Genomic DNA, 17,384 nt, shown 5'->3' with positions numbered 1-17,384 from the left:
AATCCTTTGTGTTCTACTGCAGCCTCCTAGAGTGTTCTAAAGAACAACTAGAGCACTAACAGTCCTACTTATTACAAAGGTATGGCACACCTGAAGCCATCTTGATTGGAATAAAGTGGTAACTCTTAAAACATTTAATTTAAAAAGAAACAACATGAGGGGGTATATTTTGCCATAGAAAGTATGATTAGTGCTGCAGAATGAAAAATTGGGGCACATTTTGAGTGACTTCTCAAATCCTTTTCTATTTCATTAAAACATTCTGACATGCAGTCTCCCAAAATGGCCACCAGAGACAAAAGAGCCCAAATGTAGCCCAAATATCACCCAGATGTAGCCCAAGTATAGCCCAAAGACAGAATGTCCCAGAGTGTTCTAAAGAACAACTAGAGCGCTAACAGTCCTACTTATTACAAAGGTATGGCGCACCTGAAGCCATCTTGATTGGAATAAAGTGGTAACTCTTAAAACATTTAATTTAAAAAGAAACAACATGATGGGGTATATTTTGCCATAGAAAGTATGATTAGTGCTGCAGAATGAAAAATTAGGGCACATTTTGAGTGACTTCTCAAATACTTTTCTATTTCATTAAAACATTCTGACATGCAGTCTCCCAAAATGGCCACCAGAGACAAAAGAGCCCAAATGTAGCCCAAATATCACCCAGATGTAGCCCAAGTATAGCCCAATGACAGAAGGTCCCAGAGTGTTCTAAAGAACAACTAGAGCGCTAACAGTCCTACTTATTACAAAGGTATGGCACACCTGAAGCCATCTTGATTGGAATAAAGTGGTAACTCTTAAAACATTTAATTTAAAAAGAAACAACATGAGGGGGTATATTTTGCCATAGAAAGTATGATTAGTGCTGCAGAATGAAAAATTAGGGCACATTTTGAGTGACTTCTCAAATCCTTTTCTATTTCATTAAAACATTCTGACATGCAGTCTCCCAAAATGGCCACCAGAGACAAAAGAGCCCAAATGTAGCCCAAATATCACCCAGATGTAGCCCAAGTATAGCCCAATGACAGAATGTCCCAGAGTGTTCTAAAGAACAACTAGAGCGCTAACAGTCCTACTTATTACAAAGGTATAGCACACCTGGAGCCATCGTGATGGGAATAAAGTGGTAACTCTTAAAACATTTAATTTAAAAAGGAACAAAATGAGGGGGTATATTATGCAATAGAAGGTATTATTAGTGCTGCAGAAAGAAAAATTAGGGCACATTTTGAGTGACTTTTCAAATCCTCTTCTATTTCATTAAAAAATTCTGACATGCAGTCTCCCAAAATGGCCACCAGAGACAAAAGAGCCCAAATGTAGCCCAAATATCACCCAGATGTAGCCCAAGTATACCCAATGACAGAATGTCCCAGAGTGTTCTAAAGAACAACTAGAGCGCTAACAGTCCTACTTATTACAAAGGTATGGCACACCTGAAGCCATCTTGATTGGAATAAAGTGGTAACTCTTAAAACATTTAATTTAAAAAGGAACAAAATGAGGGGGTATATTTTGCCATATGAATTATGATTAGTGCTGCAGAAAGAAAAATTAGGGCACATTTTGAGTGACTTCTCAAACCCTCTTCAATTTCATTAAAAAATTCTGACATACAGTCTCCCAAGATGGCCACCAGAGACAAAAGAGCCTAAAGAAACAACATGAGGGGGTATATTTTGCCATAGAAAGTATGATTAGTGCTGCAGAATGAAAAATTGGGGCACATTTTGAGTGACTTCTCAAATCCTTTTCTATTTCATTAAAACATTCTGACATGCAGTCTCCCAAAATGGCCACCAGACACAAAAGAGCCCAAATGTAGCCCAAATATCACCCAGATGTAGCCCAAGTATAGCCCAAAGACAGAATGTCCCAGAGTGTTCTAAAGAACAACTAGAGCGCTAACAGTCCTACTTATTACAAAGGTATGGCGCACCTGAAGCCATCTTGATTGGAATAAAGTGGTAACTCTTAAAACATTTAATTTAAAAAGAAACAACATGATGGGGTATATTTTGCCATAGAAAGTATGATTAGTGCTGCAGAATGAAAAATTAGGGCACATTTTGAGTGACTTCTCAAATACTTTTCTATTTCATTAAAACATTCTGACATGCAGTCTCCCAAAATGGCCACCAGAGACAAAAGAGCCCAAATGTAGCCCAAATATCACCCAGATGTAGCCCAAGTATAGCCCAATGACAGAAGGTCCCAGAGTGTTCTAAAGAACAACTAGAGCGCTAACAGTCCTACTTATTACAAAGGTATGGCACACCTGAAGCCATCTTGATTGGAATAAAGTGGTAACTCTTAAAACATTTAATTTAAAAAGAAACAACATGAGGGGGTATATTTTGCCATAGAAAGTATGATTAGTGCTGCAGAATGAAAAATTAGGGCACATTTTGAGTGACTTCTCAAATCCTTTTCTATTTCATTAATACATTCTGACATGCAGTCTCCCAAAATGGCCACCAGAGACAAAAGAGCCCAAATGTAGCCCAAATATCACCCAGATGTAGCCCAAGTATAGCCCAATGACAGAATGTCCCAGAGTGTTCTAAAGAACAACTAGAGCGCTAACAGTCCTACTTATTACAAAGGTATAGCACACCTGGAGCCATCGTGATGGGAATAAAGTGGTAACTCTTAAAACATTTAATTTAAAAAGGAACAAAATGAGGGGGTATATTATGCAATAGAAGGTATTATTAGTGCTGCAGAAAGAAAAATTAGGGCACATTTTGAGTGACTTTTCAAATCCTCTTCTATTTCATTAAAAAATTCTGACATGCAGTCTCCCAAAATGGCCACCAGAGACAAAAGAGCCCAAATGTAGCCCAAATATCACCCAGATGTAGCTTAAGTATACCCAATGACAGAATGTCCCAGAGTGTTCTAAAGAACAACTAGAGCGCTAACAGTCCTACTTATTACAAAGGTATGGCACACCTGAAGCCATCTTGATTGGAATAAAGTGGTAACTCTTAAAACATTTAATTTAAAAAGGAACAAAATGAGGGGGTATATTTTGCCATATGAATTATGATTAGTGCTGCAGAAAGAAAAATTAGGGCACATTTTGAGTGACTTCTCAAACCCTCTTCAATTTCATTAAAAAATTCTGACATACAGTCTCCCAAGATGGCCACCAGAGACAAAAGAGCCTAAATGTAGCCCAAATATCACCCAGATGTACCCCAAGTATAGCCCAATGACAGAATGTCCCAGAGTGTTCTAAAGAACAACTAGAGCGCTAACAGTCTTACTTATGACAAAAGTATGGCACACCAGAAGCCATCTTGATTGGAATGAAGTGGTAAGTCTGAAAACACTCAATTTAAAAAGGAACAACATGTGGGGGTTAATTTTGCCATAGAAAGTATGATTAGTGCTTCAGAAAGAAAAAATAGGTATCATTTTGAGTGACTTCAAATCCTCTTCTATTTCATAAAAAAAATTCTGACATGAAGACTGAAACATGCACTTTGAATACCAGCAGCAGACTTCCCTGGTGAGCAGTAGCTTTACTACAGTGATCTAATGTGCAACTAGAGTGCTAACATTCAGAATTTATGGCAAATGTGTGACACATCTGAATGCCTTCTTGATGGAACCAAAGTAAACAAGCATTGAAAATGCAATAGATCTCGCCCTCGTTTAAGTTAAAGCCATTCTGTTTGTAATGAGGTGGCTTTTTAGCTTTGCTTTTATTAGTGTTTTTTCAACTTTCATGTAAATAACATGCATCTGTATGCATATAAGTATATGTATGCATGCATTTATGTTTGTATTTATATAGATATACAGATGATATATGTTTATATATGTATGTATATATATATATATTCACTGAAAAAAACCATAGGTTATAGACCATATATAGTTAGGAATTAGCATTTACAAAACCTTGAAAATTCACTGAAAAAACCATAGGTTATAGACCATATATAGTTAGGAATTAGCATTTACAAAACCTTGAAAATTCACTGAAAAAACCATAGGTTATAGACCATATATAGTTAGGAATTCGCATTTACAAAACCTTATTTTACTCACACAAAACCATTGAAATTCCATATATAGTTAGTTGCACTAACTATATATCGCGCACCCGCAATCCACTGCTGATGATGTCACATATTACATCATTCATGACATGGTCAGTGACATCACTGATGACATCACTGATGACATCTCAAATGACATCACTGATGACATCACTGATGACAACATCCAGTGACTGTATGTTTCTGTAAAGTTAAAATATGTCTTACATATTGAAGAATGAGTGGATGTATAAGTGTCTGGATGAAGGATTTAGTAGGTGCATGACTGACTGTATGAGTGAGTGATTAAATGTGTCTCACTGAGTGCATGGGTTAGTGACTAAACTGTAAATGCGAATTCCTAACTATATATGGTCTATAACCTATGGTTTTTTCAGTGAATTTTCAAGGTTTTGTAAATGCTAATTCCTAACTATATATGGTCTATAACCTATGGTTTTTTCAGTGAATATATATATATATATATATATATATATACCCAGTCCTCATGGGATTATTGGGTGGCTCTATTGTGTTTAAATTAAACTTTATATAAGTGGTATTTTTAAAGTTGTAATAATAAATCAAACATTACTATTAATGGATGATTTTTGTTACGAATCCATATGTACCAAACATGACAGTTCTATTCTTTCTCAATCAGAAATGTCATTGAATAAATGTAATAAGGAATTTCCAATGATAACCCAGGAGAACTGTAGTCCTCAAAGTAGATCAAATGCAGTTAATTGGGAGTTTCTCACTGACAGTATATGTAAAACTAAAAGGTATATGCCCTACCTTTTACTTATACATCATCCTGCACTGTGGGCTATATAACACAGATCATAGCACATAAGTACCTTTGGAGCAACTAAGTACTATTTGTAAGTGACAAGGTAACTCAGATCCAACCTTATAGTTTATACAAATGTATAACAAGGGAGAAGTATGGATTAGTGACTTTATGGCCCTTTCAAAGCTACCACACAGGAAAGTTAGATCTACAGGAGAGCCAATAAATACAAGAGAGAACTAGCTGGAAGTCTTACACAGCTCATTGATGATAAATTCTAGTCATTTGCATGAGTTGTTCATATACAAGATGTGCTCTGAGGGAACCATTTTTCCTTTCAAGTACATGTAAAACCACTTGTCTTTCTTATACTATGATGCAGAGTTTTGCTCTAGGAAGGATGAGGATAAGCCCTTAACATGGGACATTGATTTATGTCTGGATTGGTTGTCTTTGACAGTACCACTTCCAATGAGATACACCACCTGGGGTTCATCTTTTCTCACATTTATTCTCTTGTAGGGGCATTGCACCCTGAGACGGGGGATTCATCGTCAAAACGAACTCTCTATAAATATAGGACTGTGCTTAAAGACAATTTTCAAATTACAGGAGAATGGCTATACATTCTGTTGTAGGATGTCCCATGAAATCAGGTGAGACAAAAAGTCTCAATTAATGTTAAAACATGATGACATAGTAGAGGTAATGTTTTCAAACAAACAGATGGCTGGCAGGTAGACATTTTTTAAAGGTTCCCTTGCAGAAATTTGATAATTTCACCACAGGATAATATTCTTAAAAAAGTTCTGGGGGAATGTAGACTTAACTAAAGGATGTCAACCAATGATATTTTGAAACCGCTGGGGCTTTATCATGATGGGCTTTTTGTAACCACATTATGTGGTTGCTCTTTGCTTTTCTAAAAACATTGATACATTTCTTAAAGTTCTCTGTTCGCCTTAATCTATCTAGAAGTTTTCCACAATCTATCTAGAAGTTTTCCACCGGTCACCTTTGTGTTTCAAATAGCTCAACACATTATAAGACTTGAAAACAGGTAACCTAACTATATTTAGGACTAGAACTTTATCAGAAGATATTTAGGGACAATTTTCCAGGAGGCTAATAGAGATGCCTGGAGTTCTCGAAAAGTGAGGTGCCCATGTAAAAAAACTGATGTCATTTGGATATATAGATAGACAAAATATACACACTGAAAACAGGCAACCTAACAATATTTTGGACTAGAACTTTATCAGAAGATTTTTAGGCAACACTTTTCTTTTTCTAGACGGATAATAGAGATGTTTTCTAAAAGTGAGGTGCCCGTGCAAAAAAAAGCTGATATCATTTGCATTGGTAGTTTCAGGAAGATTCCAGTGAATCTATATTTTAGATTTCAAGGTATGGTTGAGGGTAAAATGGTTACTGGTATGGAAGTTGGCTAACAGATCCAGTCAGATGATGAGACAGGGATTATCTTTATCTGCGATCAGGAAAGCATTGTCTATGATTTGTAAGATAGGTGTTCTGTGCTACGGGGTGTCTTAAGCTGGATTGGTGCAGGGAATAGCTGCTGTTGGATTCATTTGTTTCATTATTCTGTTGTCAACGGTAATTGATGGTCCAGAAGTTGATACATCAATCAATGAATCTGCATTTTTATAAAACATGACTACTCACCCAAGAGGGTCTCAAGGCCCTGGAGGTGTATAAGTAGTTAAGTAGAACCGCCGGGTCTTGAGGTCCTTCCTGAATTGAGGCTGAGGCAGTGATTTCCTGACACTATCCTCAGGATTGAGTGACGGCCTCTGGTGTGGGTTTCTTCAAGAGTGGCAGTGTTATCAGAGATTCTTGGACAATTATTTGATTAAGGAACATATTTACAATGAGTAGGTTTGATAAAGTGTTTCCACTGTGGGTGTTGTTGCAGAACCAGTACAAATATCCTTATGGCAGGACTACAAAGGAAAGGAAAGCATCATGTAATACAGCATAGAGGGGTTGGTGGCATAGGAGAAAAAGGCTTGGTGACGTCAAACTGTTTACGGATCAACTGCATGAAGAAGAAGTTAATGGCTTTGCAGGTGCCTGTGGAGTGATGCACTAGAGGGTAATTTTTGGGATTGGGTAAAACTTGATTGTCTGTAAGAGTCATCAGAAACTTGTAAGAAATGGGGTATTTGGTGTTTAGTAATACACACAATCCTTGTAAGGTGAACCACTAAAAAAAGTCACTAACTTAACATTTACTTAACCAAAGGCAGTTTGACACAAAAACATCAGGCTTACATTAGAGGCTATGTGTAAAAATGTATGCAACAACTTAAACAGTAATAACTGAAAACACACCACAATAAAACTCCAAATGTAAAAAATATAATTGCACCAAAATGTAAGTTCTATCCTAAAGCAATCTGCTCTGCTTTGAGTAAGCGACAGTATTTTTTGCTCATTCTAAGCAGAGTATTGTTTGCTATAGCTTGGCTAAGGCGGCATCCAAACATTGGACATTGCTCGAGTAGCACTGGAGGGTGGCAGTTCCCAGGGCTATCTAAGGCTCCAGGAGTGTGGCCACATGGCCTGCGCTTTCTTTAACTTTCTCTTGAGGAGGAGGTTGTGCCAGGGGTTCCGTAATAGACACCCTTCATTATTTTGTTGTTTTCCCAGGGCTGTGGGGGTCAACATGGCTCCCTCCACTGATAACACTTAAAGACCTAGGGATGGTGGCGGAACCCGGGTCTGCAAGAGGGTCCACATAGCCACACAAATTATTAACTGGAAAGCCCTGGCTAGGTGGTGATCCTTGGGGCTAGGAGGGGATCCAAGACCTTCCCTATATTAATTAAATAACCAAGCCCAAGGGAGGGTGGTCCCAAGGCACAGGGTTGCCATGCAGGCTCCCCTGCATACAATGTTTTATTGAAATTAAGCCCTAGGAGGGTGGGAACATGTGCCTCCCTCCATTACTGATAAAAATCCCACCTGGATCGGGCTCCCCTCCCAGGCTTCCTTTAATTAGTATTGAGGGCAATTAAATTGATAATTCCTAATGGAGTGGAGAAAGGGGTGTGGTCTGCGACCAACTTTCAGCAACCCACTTTGTGGGGTTTACTGGAGGTAACAGGAGGGCTGGGGGATGAAGTCCACATGAATCGTGAAGGACCTTGGAGGCCGAGAAACCCTCCTGGTACCTCCTGTATGTCCTACACAGTGGAATCATGCGAGCTGGTTGTAGGCCGACCCCCCTTTCCACCACTCTGCAAACATGAATACTAGTTAAAGAAGCATTAGAAACTCACTGGAAAAAACACATGAAATAGCAGCATTTAGGCTGATATTTTACTTGTACAAAATCAAATGCAGCTGTTATAGTGAGCTGACCAAACTATAACTCAAGCCCCTGCAATGCACTGCTGATGATTTCACATCTCTCATGACATGGTCAGTGACATCACTGATGACATTTCAAAGGGCAAGGCTATATGTCCACCAGCGATAGCTTCTTTATAGACACCGAATATGAGTCTGAGATGTTACTGCACCCCCTCCATCGCAATATCGGAGTTTGACTTAATCTAACATGTTACCCAGCTCCTGATCTGTAGTGCTGTCCTGTCTGGCTGTAGATGTAAGAATAGACAGTGAATTGTTGCTGTAAAGGGGTTGATTCTTGTACATGGATACGAGATGGGCGGGCTCCCTGAGAATTGGCACCAAGGAATTGGACAGAAGCTTGATTTTGTTAGCTATTGGATCTTTAAACTGATTACTGACTTCCTTCTTGTTAATATTAGAGGTGCTGGTGCCTTCTTGCCTAACAATTGCAGCTTAATGTTTCCCCCACAGATTCTTCATTTGTTAATTTTCAACATGATAGTGAGTGTTTATTGTTGAGGCCCTCTGCCAGTAAAGAGACCATGTTCACCTGTGACTGGAGGGACAGAAGTCCCTGGGCCAATAAGATCTGAGGCCAATGAGGTCAGGGCTGCAAAATCTAGAGGCATTTCCAAGAGTACACGTGTGTTCCAGAAATACCTCCTAATTTAACATTTGGTGGAATGAGTCAACTGTCCTACAGTACGAGTAAGTGACTCATATTGGGTCTCTCCCTCCTTTTGTAGTGATTTATCCTGTTCCTGCCATGCTGCTTTCAGGTTAACCTGGGATAATGTATGTCTCCCCGTTCCCTGCTGAGTCAGTACTTGTTTGAGTTTTTAAAAGTTTGAGCGGGGGCTCATGAGTGCCTTGGATATCTCACAGAGTGATTTTGGATATTTATTTGGTCCAGGGACCCCAACCAGAGGCTTTGGCTAGTGAAGCATAGTGTATTGCAAAAGATCCACCCCACCTCCTGCAGTGCACCTGGCGCAGAGACCTGGGCGGCCAGCACGAAGAGCACAAGCACGCTGAAAATGTTAGCATTATGAAATCTGCAAATTGAGTGGGTGGGCCCTTATTGTTACTGTTCTTCTGGTCTCCTGTCCTCCACAGGCACTATATCCTCAGTGCACCTGTACACTCATAAGCACTCCTGTAACTCATCAGAGATCAATGAATGATTATTTGGTATGCGCGAACTTAGCCCAAGGGCATCAAGGCGCAGACTAAAAACATAAACTATAACTAGACAATTACAGTTACAAAAAACAAACAGCAGATTTAAGATTCAGTGATAGGCATGGGAGAAGAGCCAAGACTTCAAGAGCTTCTGAAACATGCTCAGGGAAGGTTGGTTAGACAACTCGGGGGAAGGTTGTTCCACAATTTTGGTGCCAGAGTGGAAAAGGCTCTTCTTCCCCATTTCGCTTTTTTTAAATCTGGGGACCGCCAGCAGATTTCTTGAAGATGATCGGAGGGTTCTCTTGGGGAAGTAGGGGCTGACCAGAGCCTTTATGCCTTCGGAGCCAGAGCTGAACACGGCTCTGTGCGCCAGACATATAATTTTAAAGGAAAACTTGGAATGTATGGGCAGCCAATTGAGATCCTTTCAGGCCTGAGTAGCAGATGATAGCTTTGGGAGGTTTAAGACCATCCTGGCAGCAGAGTTTTGGACCATCTGAAGACATTGGAGGGCTTTCTTGTTTATGCCCCCATACAGTGCGTTGCAATAATCAAGACTGGAAGATACCAAAGGCAACGGTTGATGATTGTGGGCGTCAGGTGACAAATAGGGGACAATCTTTTTAAGCATGCAGATGGTGTAAGAGCAGGTGGATACAGTTCTGTTTACCTGAAGCTCAAAGGAAAGGGCCAAGTCAAAGAGAACACCAAGGTTCCTGGCCGAATTGGTGGGTTGGGGACAGTCTCCTAGGGAGGGAGGCCACCAGTCCTTGGACCAGATGTCAGTGTTTCCTCCAAAGACTAGGACCTCTATCTTCTCACCGTTGAGCTTCAGGTAATTGCGCACCATCCACTTAGAGACTGCTTCCATACAAGTTCGAAATTTGAGAGCGGCCTCAGTGGTCGGTGAGGTAGAGGAGATGATAATGTGGGTATCATCTGCATAAGACAATATTTGATACCCAAAAGAGCTTATTACCTCGGCAAGTGGGGTTACATAGATGTTAAATAGCAGGGGACTCAGGGCCGAGCCCTGAGGAACTCCACATTGCACCTCTTTGAAGGAGGACAGAAAGCCACCAAGCTGAACCCTTTGCTGTCTCTGTGAAAGAAAAGAAGACCGAAGATTTAGGGCACTTCCCCTCACCCCTATCCCCTTCAACCGGTCAACCAGGATAGAAGGGGATAGGGTATCAAAAGCTGCCATGAGATCGAGGAGCACCAGCATAGTTGTCCGACCTCTGTCCACCTCAGTGCGGATGTTATTAGCCACGACCATGAGGGCGGACTCGGTGCTGTGAGCAGCACGGAACCCATGCTGGGAGATGTCAAGAAGACCCGTTTTTTCAAGATAAGAAGTCAGATGAAAGTTGAGGTGGGCCTCAAGCATCTTTGCAGGGGCTGGGAGCAGAGATATTGGTCAGACGTTTTTTAGGACTTCAGGATTGAGCGAGTGTTTCTTTAGGAGGGGCTTTACGACTGCCGCTTTCCAGGGAATTGGGAATGATCCCTCGTCAATGGCCATATTCATAACTTGCAGGAGGGGGAGGGAGGACAGGATCCTTTTTAGGGGGCAGGGGTCAAGAGGAGAGCAAGATTTGGTAGCATCGAGAAGGTGGTTTAGTTCCTCAAGTGATATATGAAGAAAGCTGGAGAAATTTGGCAGGGAATCAGAAGAATCGGTAGTCTCCGTAAATACCGGAGAGGAGGGGGAGGGAGGGGGTACACTGTTGCTGTCTAATGAAGTATTGGAGGATTTGAGGGAGCTGTAAATGTCCATGATTTTGGAGTGAAAGAATCCTGCGATATCGTCGCAGAGTTCTTGCGAATCATTCACTGATTCAGATGTTTTCGGAGTGGTTAAGTTATCAATAATTTTAAAAAGTTCCCTGGACGATTTCAAAGAGATAGTGATTTTGGTAAAGTAGTTCTTTTTTTCTTCGTCAATAGCGTTTTTATATTCTCTCAGGGCGGACTTATGTAGGTTTTTACTCAGGGGGTCCTGGTGGGGTTACCAGGGTCTTTCTTTCTGTCTGCATTTCTGCCGCAGAGATCTGAGTTGTTCCGAGAACCAAGGTGATGAGGGGCTCTTTCTAGCTGAGTAATCTTTTTAGGGGGTGCTAGTGAATCCAGGGCATGAGTAAGCATGGCGGACAGAGCCACTGCGGCCTCGTTAGCATCAGTCCGAACGAGGGGAAGAAAATCAGTCAAGAAAGGGGCGAGTGTAATATTGGTTACAGTATTATAGTTCCTCCTGGTTTCCCATCCTTTTTTGCTGATTAGATCAGATCCGGAAAGGGTAAGGGTAAAATGGAAGAGAATAGCCGCGTGGTCGGACCAGGACAGGGGAATCGGGGTATCGATCCTCAGGCTGGTATCTTTGGAGAAAATGCCGTCTAGGGTGTGTCCAGCAGCGTGAGTAGGACCCTCGACTAATTGGTTGAGTCCACAAGAGGTTAGAGCCTCTGTTAGTGCTTTAGTATTGTTATCCTCTGATATTTCCAGATGGAAATTAAAGTCATCTAAAAGGGTGAGCTTGGGTTTGCTAATAAAAGGTTCTAGCAAGGTAAGTAAATTGTGGCAAAAATCGGTCCTTGGGCCAGGGGGCCTATAACAGAGGATACCAGTAAAGGAGACAGAGGGCGCTAATTGGATTGTGAAATGTAATGCCTCATATTTCTCCTCGGGGGATGAGAGGGGGTCAATACGGCAGGTAAACTGGTCTTCACACAGTATTCCCAGACCTCCACCTCTGCGGTCCGTACGGTCCATTCTGGTTAGGGCATGGCCATCAGGGATAGCCTCCACTAGGTCAGGACCGGCCGAGGTGGATCCCCAGGTCTCTGTGATAAAGACCCAGGAAGGTTTCCTTTGTACTACAAAGTCTTTAAAGGTGATTTTGTTTTGATCAGGGATCTGGCATTGATGAGAAAGCCAGTTAAATTCTCCAGATGTTCCAAAAATTTAGCTTTAGCCTGACGTTTTCTGGAAGGCTTAGGGTGAGCGCGTGGGGAAAAGTTACAGCAACATTTGATGAGAGAAATTCCCTCTGGAGGTAGAGTGTGATGACAAGGCAGAGGTGGCGGTCTTAGTGAAAGCAAAGTAGTGATAAAAGCCTAAGTTTTGAATGGAGGGAGAGAGAGCATCCAGCCCATCCTGCAGCGCGTCCTCAACGCGGACAGGCGCAGACGGGCAGGACTCTGGCACGACTCCGGCGCAGATCCGGCGCGGCCGCTGATTGTGTCCGCTGCGCGAAGGCATGACCGTCCGTTTTTATGTGCAAATAGAGCGCGCAAAATCACAACCACACTCAATATGCCCCCCGTAATTCTGTACCCGGGACTAACTCCACAGCGTCAATACTCGGCTGAGAGTGGCCCTGGGCAGCGGAGAGGGGGGGGGGAGGTGTGAGCAATAAAAGCTTATTAAATCAAGCAGTTAAGGCAATATTGCGAATGAATTTAAAAGCACAATTTTAAGCAATTTTTTGGTTTTACAAGTACGTTTAAAAAGTGCAGGCATACAGAGCTACAAAATCTCCCGGCTTCCGCCTCAAGAGGGACACAGACACTCAATACAAATGAGCGCAGGGTCGAGAGATGCCCCTTTTATGTGCAACTAGAGCGCGAAGAATCACAACCACACTCAATATGGCCGCCGTAATTCTGTACCCGGGACCAACTCCACAGCGTCAATACTCGGCTGAGAGTGGCCCTGGGCAGCGGAGAGTGGGGGAAGGTGTGAGCAATAAAAGCTTATTAAATCAGGCAGTTAAGGCAATATTGCGAATGAACTTAAAAGCACAATTTTAAGCAGTTTTTTGGTTTTACAAGTACGTTTAAAAAGTGCAGGCACACAGAGCTACAAAACCTCCCGGCTTCTGCCTCAAGAGGGACACAGACACTCAATACAAACGAGCGCAGGGTCAAAAGATGCCCCTTTTATGTGCAACTAGAGCGCGAAGAATCACAACCACACTCAATATGGCCGCCGTAATTCTGTACCCGGGACCAACTCCACAGCGTCAATACTCGGCTGAGAGTGGCCCTGGGCAGCTGAGAGGGGGGGAATGTGTGAGCAATAAAAGCTTATTAAATGAACCTTGAAATCCCTGGTAAGCAGTGAACCAAGCTCTGAACAATTACTGGGCTGCATGTTGTAGTTCAGAAGAGAGGTGCAGGAGAGGAACCAACAGAAAAACAGGCTGCCCCAAATTCTTAGGGTGCCTGAATAAGTTGGTACAATTGCTCTGCGCCGCCAAGAAAACAGCATTCAAGGAACGGTTGGACAACAACGCACACAACTGCAAGGAACTCTTCAACATCGTGAAAGAGCTTTCCAACCCCAGCGCAGGAAACAACGACATCACCCCATCGCAAGACCTCTGCAACTCCCTCGCTTCATACTTCCACAACAAGATCGCGGACATACACAACAGCTTCAACAACCAACCAACGCACACCATGACCGAACAATCACCCCCCACCACCACCCTCCACGCCTGGACCCCGATCAGCACCGAAGACGCCATCCGCACGATGAACTCCATCCACTCCGGATCACCGACCGACCCCTGCCCTCACCACGTCTTCAACAAGGCCGACGCTGTCATCGCACCCCACCTGCGAGACATCATCAACACATCATTCGACACCGCCACCTTCCCTGAGAGCTGGAAACACGCCGAACTCAGCGCCCTGCTCAAGAAACCAACAGCGGACCCCACCGAACTCAAGAACTACCGCCCTATCTCGCTCCTCCCGTTTCCAGCCAAAGTCATCGAGAAGACCGTCAACAAGCAGATGGCCGCCTTCCTCGAGACGAACGGATCCCTCGACCCCTCACAGTCCGGCTTCCGAGCCAATCACAGCACCGAGACCGCCCTCATCGCCGCCACCGATGACATCCGAGCCCTGATGGACAATGGAGAAACAGCGGCCCTCATCCTCCTAGACCTCTCCGCGGCATTCGACACGGTCTGCCACCGCACCCTAGTACAGCGCCTCAGCAACATCGGAATCCAGGACAAAGCGCTGGAATGGATCATCTCCTTCCTCGACGGAAGAACACAGAGAGTCCGCCTACCACCGTACAAGTCAGAGGCCTCCGAAGTCATCTGCGGAGTCCCTCAAGGATCATCTCTGAGCCCCACCCTCTTCAACGTCTACATGAGCCCCCTCGCGGCCATCGTACGCAAACACAACCTCAGCATAATCTCCTACGCCGACGACACCCAGCTGATCCTCTCCCTGACCAACGACCCCGCCTCCGCCAGAGCCAACCTGCATGAAGGGATGAAAGAGGTAGCCGAGTGGATGACGACCAGCCGCCTGAAACTGAACTCTGACAAGACGGAGGTCCTCATCCTGGGCTCTTCCCCCTCCGCCTGGGACGACTCCTGGTGGCCTCCTGCCCTGGGCACCGCACCCAAACCGACAGACCATGCACGCAACCTGGGCTTCATCCTGGACTCCTCCCTCTCCATGACCAGGCAAGTCAACAACGTCTCCTCGGCGTGCTTCAACATCCTACGCATGCTACGGAAGATCTTCCGGTGGATCCCCACCGAGACCAGGAAGACCGTCACCCAGGCCCTCGTCACCAGCCGACTGGACTACGGCAACGCCCTCTACGCCGGTACCACCGCCAAGCTCCAGAAGAGACTCCAGCGGATCCAGAACGCCTCAGCCAGACTCATCCTCGACATCCCACGAACCAGCCACATCACCGGACATCTGAGAGACCTTCACTGGCTCCCCGTCAACAAGAGAATCACCTTCCGCCTCCTCACCCACGCACACAAAGCCCTACACGACCAAGGCCCGAGCTACCTCAACAGCCGGATCAACTTCTACGCTCCCAAACGCCACCTCCGATCAGCCAACCACGCCCTCGCCGCCGTCCCCCGCTTCCGAAGAGCGACTACAGGAGGAAGGTCCTTCTCCTACCTGGCCGCCAAGACCTGGAACTCCCTCCCGACCGACCTGCGCCTGACCCAAGACCACCTCTCCTTCAGGAAGAAGCTGAAGACCTGGCTGTTCGAGCAGTAGCGGCACCCCCCCCCCCCCCCCCCCCAGCGCCTTGAGACCCTACGGGTATGTAGCGCGCTCTATAAGTGTCACTGATTGATTGATTGATTGATCTGGATGCATGGGCGGGGCATATGCAGGCAAATCTGCCAAGTCACCAGTCCTGCCAGCCCTGTTTATTTTTATTTTTAACTGCTGTGCCACGCCACTCAGCACTCTGCACTTCCAAGCTTGGGGGGAGGGGTTGATGCAGTAGCAGTTGTGGTGTGGTAAGGGTCCTCCTCAGGAGGAAGCAGAACCAGCCTAATGCTGCCTGCTTCTGCAACCATTTAAAAGAAGCCCACAGCTCTGTCCATCACCTTCACCTCCACTTGCACCCATCTCTGCTCCTTGTCACTTTCAATGTACTTTGCTACCAAAAAGCTGCCCCTGCTAGATCAACAGTCTACGACATAGAATTTAATAAACCTTAGAAATTCCCATAAAAAAACAAAGTTTATGGTGACCTTATAGTTAGGCTCACAAATGACACACACAAACCCATGAAAGTTCATCAGTTACAGGTAGAGTTATCGCAGTAAACTGTAACACGAGTCTCTTAGATTTTGCTGTTTCATTCAGGGTGAGGGATTTGAGTGGATGGGAAGTTTAATTGATGGTGATGGAGATGACTGCTCCCACACAATGTGTGATGTAGATAGAAGGATCACTGTAAACATATCTTGCAATGACCATATTTTAGTAATGATGGACCTTTTTCACTTTGCCTATGTACAGTATTCTATTCTGTCATGCAAACCTCTAACTCCAAAAAGCAAAACTGACACTAGCATTTTTAATAGGAATTTAGGAAAAGCAGAAATGTAATGAATAGTGAATGTACTAGTAGATAATAAATGTGTGATACTAATTACTCTAGAGAAGTGGAGGATAGAAAGTCCACAGCACAGGCTCTGGGAGCAGCCATCTTGAAAACGTTTATACATTTTTCCATAATAGCTATGAAGATGGTTATCTTTGCATTACAAAACATGAGTCATTCAACAATTAAACGCATATTAATCACCTTTTATCTCTTTGTTTTAGTAAAAAATGGACTGAGAAGCAGCAGATAATAAAAAGAAAAATCCAAAGAGTCCTAAAATTTGATGTCATGAGCTGTAACCCTTTCTCTCCCATTATCCACCCCCAGGCTGACTGTCTGATCCTGTCACACTGTGTGGAGCACTTTGTCAAAGACAAGAAGTCCTACTGTGAAGCTCTTAAAAATCTTTCTTCACTGGTAAAGCCTGGAGGACATCTGATAATGTTTACAAAATTCTATGCTACATTTTACATGTGTGGTGACTACAAGTTATCTGTTATCTGCTTGGATGAGGATATTCTCAAGGATGCTCTCGAGGGGGCTTGTTTTGTCATTGAGGAAAATCATATTTATCCTCGTAAAACAGAAACTATGTACAGTATAACTGATTATACATATTTTGTCATTTTAAAAGCTCGCAAAGAATAAAAAATATAATATTTCAGTAAATAAAGAGTAGACTTACAGGAAGCAAACTGTTGAAAAGGTAGGCTCAGATGAGAATCAAATTAATTTATTTGTCCTTTTCCAATGATGTACTTTCTTTAAAATTATAATAATTCCTTTAAAATTGAAGTGAAATGCTGCTAAAACATCAAAGTAGTCCATCATGCTGAGTAAGAATAGTGAATACAACTGTTACTGATTATTTGTTGCATAAATACAATCAATAAACAATGACATTATCCTAACTCCTGGAAATGACTTTTCTTTCAAGAGTTCTCATTCCTGTTTTTTTTTTTACTCTAAACCCCAAGGAACTAGATCCTCGTGCAGCAATTATATTCATAACCCAGAGGCCTGAATGAGCACCACTTCCCAGGACAAATGTGTCAGTATTTGACTTT

General features: G+C 43.2%; 1 protein-coding gene across 1 annotated transcript in view; it reads left to right on the top strand.

The window, feature by feature from the left end:
• Positions 1-16,985, top strand: part of LOC147718288 (nicotinamide N-methyltransferase-like) — a 205,313-nt gene extending 188,328 nt beyond the window's left edge. Inside the window, exon 3 of the mRNA XM_086966681.1 lies at positions 16,539-16,985. Coding sequence (XP_086822807.1) covers positions 16,539-16,965 — 427 coding nt within the window. The 3' untranslated portion in view covers positions 16,966-16,985. The remainder of the gene's footprint in view (positions 1-16,538) is intronic.
• The last annotated feature ends 399 nt before the right edge of the window (positions 16,986-17,384 follow it).

This window comes from Lissotriton vulgaris, chromosome 4_1, assembly GCF_964263255.1.
Source record: "Lissotriton vulgaris chromosome 4_1, aLisVul1.2, whole genome shotgun sequence".
Taxonomy (NCBI): domain Eukaryota; kingdom Metazoa; phylum Chordata; class Amphibia; order Caudata; family Salamandridae; genus Lissotriton; species Lissotriton vulgaris.
This window is presented reverse-complemented; position numbering and strand designations above follow the sequence as displayed.